Here is a 2500-nt window from a genome sequence, read left to right on the forward strand (position 1 = left end):
AGACAAATAGACAGAAAGGGGTGAAAACATAACCTCTTTCACCTTCGATAGCGGAGGTAATAACCAATCTACTCACACGTACCACTACCTTGTAGCAACTGCTGACTGTACATCCCGATCGGGACACCCACTGTACCGCTGTCGACTGAAGGGCGCTTGGCTAGTGGCTGAAGCACTCAAGAAAGCACTCCAATGAAATGGTTGATAAGGAATGTCTGGCGAGGCAAGCAAGAGCAATCACCAAACAGTTATATTAAACATACACCTCCCGTAGACACCCAAAATAAATACGTCTTAATTGGATAAACTAGTGCATTCCCGTAGATGCGTGGCCGTACGTGCAAAACCTCCCACCCATCCACCCCCCCCCCCCCGCAAAAAAACCTCAAACCGCGTTCCAGAAACAACAACCACACAAGCGTTCCTTCGCTTTCACGTGCCCGTACGTGCGTGGCTGTACGTGCAAAAAATATATATCTTCTTCTTCTTCTTTCGGCTGCTCCCGTTAGGGGTCGCCACAGCGGATCATCCGTATGATCCGCATCGTGATTTGGCACATGTTTTACGCCGGATGCCCTTCCTGACGCAACCCTGGTCGCCTCTTACGACACAGGGATATGGTACACCAATTTTAACCGGGGTATACACCGGGCCCAGTACACTGGTACTCATTTCGCCGACCTCGGAAGGATGACAGGCTGAGTCAACCCCCTGGTGTATTAATTCAGTGGCCCAACGGGGCTTGAACTCAGGACCTTTTGGATCCCAAGCCGCTGCCCTAACCACTGCGCCAACACCAGGCTGCAAAAAATATATATATACTTTAAAACCGCTTGCCAGAAACAACCACACAGGCCGTTCCTTCACTCTCTCATGGCTGTACGTGCGTGGCCGTACGTGCGTGGCCGTACATACAAAAAAAATTTTTAAAAAAACTTTCAAACCGCGTGCCAGAAACAACAACCACACAGGCCGTTCCTTCGCTCTCGCGTGCCCGTACGTGCGTGGCCGTATGTGCAAAAAAAAAAAAACTTTCAAACAACCAGACAGGCCGTTCCTTCGCTGTCGTAAACGACGACTGGATTGGGGCATTGTGTTTAAGAAAATCGAGAAAGAAAGAATACAGTCGATAAATCAAGAAAGAATACAGTAATCATCACTGACTGGATTAGGGCATTGTGTTTTAGAAAATCGAGAAAGTACAGAAATCGAGAAAGAATACAGTAAGTCGATAAATCGAGAAGAAAAAAATCGAGAAAGGATGAAGTACTCGTCACTATCCGGAAGTTCGCATATCGCAGTTATGATTATTCGCAATTTAGTTTTAATGGCCAATTATTCAATTAGTGCCAACGTATTTTGTCTTTTCGCAAGGAAAAACATGGAGAGGAAAGGAGAGGAGAGAAAAAACCCATAATGGCGAACGCGATTGAGTTTCTCTTTACCATCGACCACGGCTACGCAGCAACGCTTCCTGTCATTGGTTGATATAAAATGGCCGCAGCAACGGTTCCTGTCATTGGTTGGTAAATAAATGGCCATAACTTGGGAAGCACTTATCCGATTAATATCAAACCTTGAGAAGGCACATCCTCAGGTCCCCAGCAATAAATCCGGCAAGTTTCAATTAGATCGGACCAGCGGTTGTCGAGAAACAGCGGTCACAGTCACACACACACACACACACACACACACACACACACACACACACACACACACACACACACACACACACACACACACACACACACACACACACACACACACTCGCACACACACACACACACACACACACACACACACACACACACACACAGATTGCTGGAATTATAGATAGACCAGTTCAGGCCCGTAGGGGCGTAAACGACGACTAGATTGGACCAACCGTATCATAAATGGCCATAACTTGGGAAACATACTCAGGTCCCCAGCGTCAATTGTGACGTTATATCAAACGAAGAAGAATTGTGTTGTCCTGTCATTGATCGACAGATAAATGGCCGTAACTTGGGAACCGCTCGTCCGATTAATATCAAACCTTGAAAAGCACATCCGCAGAGCCCCGGAAATATTCCTGGCAAGTTTCAGTCAGATCGGACCGTCGATCGTGCAAATAAATAAATAAACATTAATTGTGACGTCATTCGTGACGTCATAGCACCGTGTCTTGTCATTGGCCGACAGATAAATGGCCATAACTTGGGAACCACTTGTCTGATCGATATCAAACCTCAAAAAGGCACATCTGCGGGGCCCCGGCAATATTCCTGGCAAGTTTCAATCCGATCGGACCGGCGGTCGTCGAGAAACGGCGGTCGCAGACAGACAGACAGACAGACACACAGATTGCTGGAATTATAGATAGATGAACACTGTTTTTTTTAAGCAGTCAGAACTGCTGCCAAGTTCGATTCTGGAGCTTAAATTTTGTAATTCGACTTAGTTTAAGACATTCTCAAGGTTATCACATTTGCAGAAACGAAATAAAGCCATGAACGCT

At 46.4% G+C, this 2500-nt stretch overlaps 1 protein-coding gene across 2 annotated transcripts in view; it reads right to left on the reverse strand.

The window, feature by feature from the left end:
• Positions 1-2500, reverse strand: part of LOC147030159 (complement C3-like) — a 741443-nt gene that overhangs the window by 643194 nt on the left and 95749 nt on the right. For both annotated transcript variants that reach the window (XM_085873916.1, XM_085873917.1), the window contains exon 2: positions 89-215. In XM_085873916.1, the coding sequence (XP_085730042.1) occupies positions 89-215 (127 nt within the window). The remainder of the gene's footprint in view (positions 1-88; positions 216-2500) is intronic.

This window comes from Eptatretus burgeri, chromosome 3, assembly GCF_056783735.1.
Source record: "Eptatretus burgeri isolate ZD-2024b chromosome 3, Ebu_testis_v1, whole genome shotgun sequence".
In the NCBI taxonomy this organism is placed as follows: domain Eukaryota; kingdom Metazoa; phylum Chordata; class Myxini; order Myxiniformes; family Myxinidae; genus Eptatretus; species Eptatretus burgeri.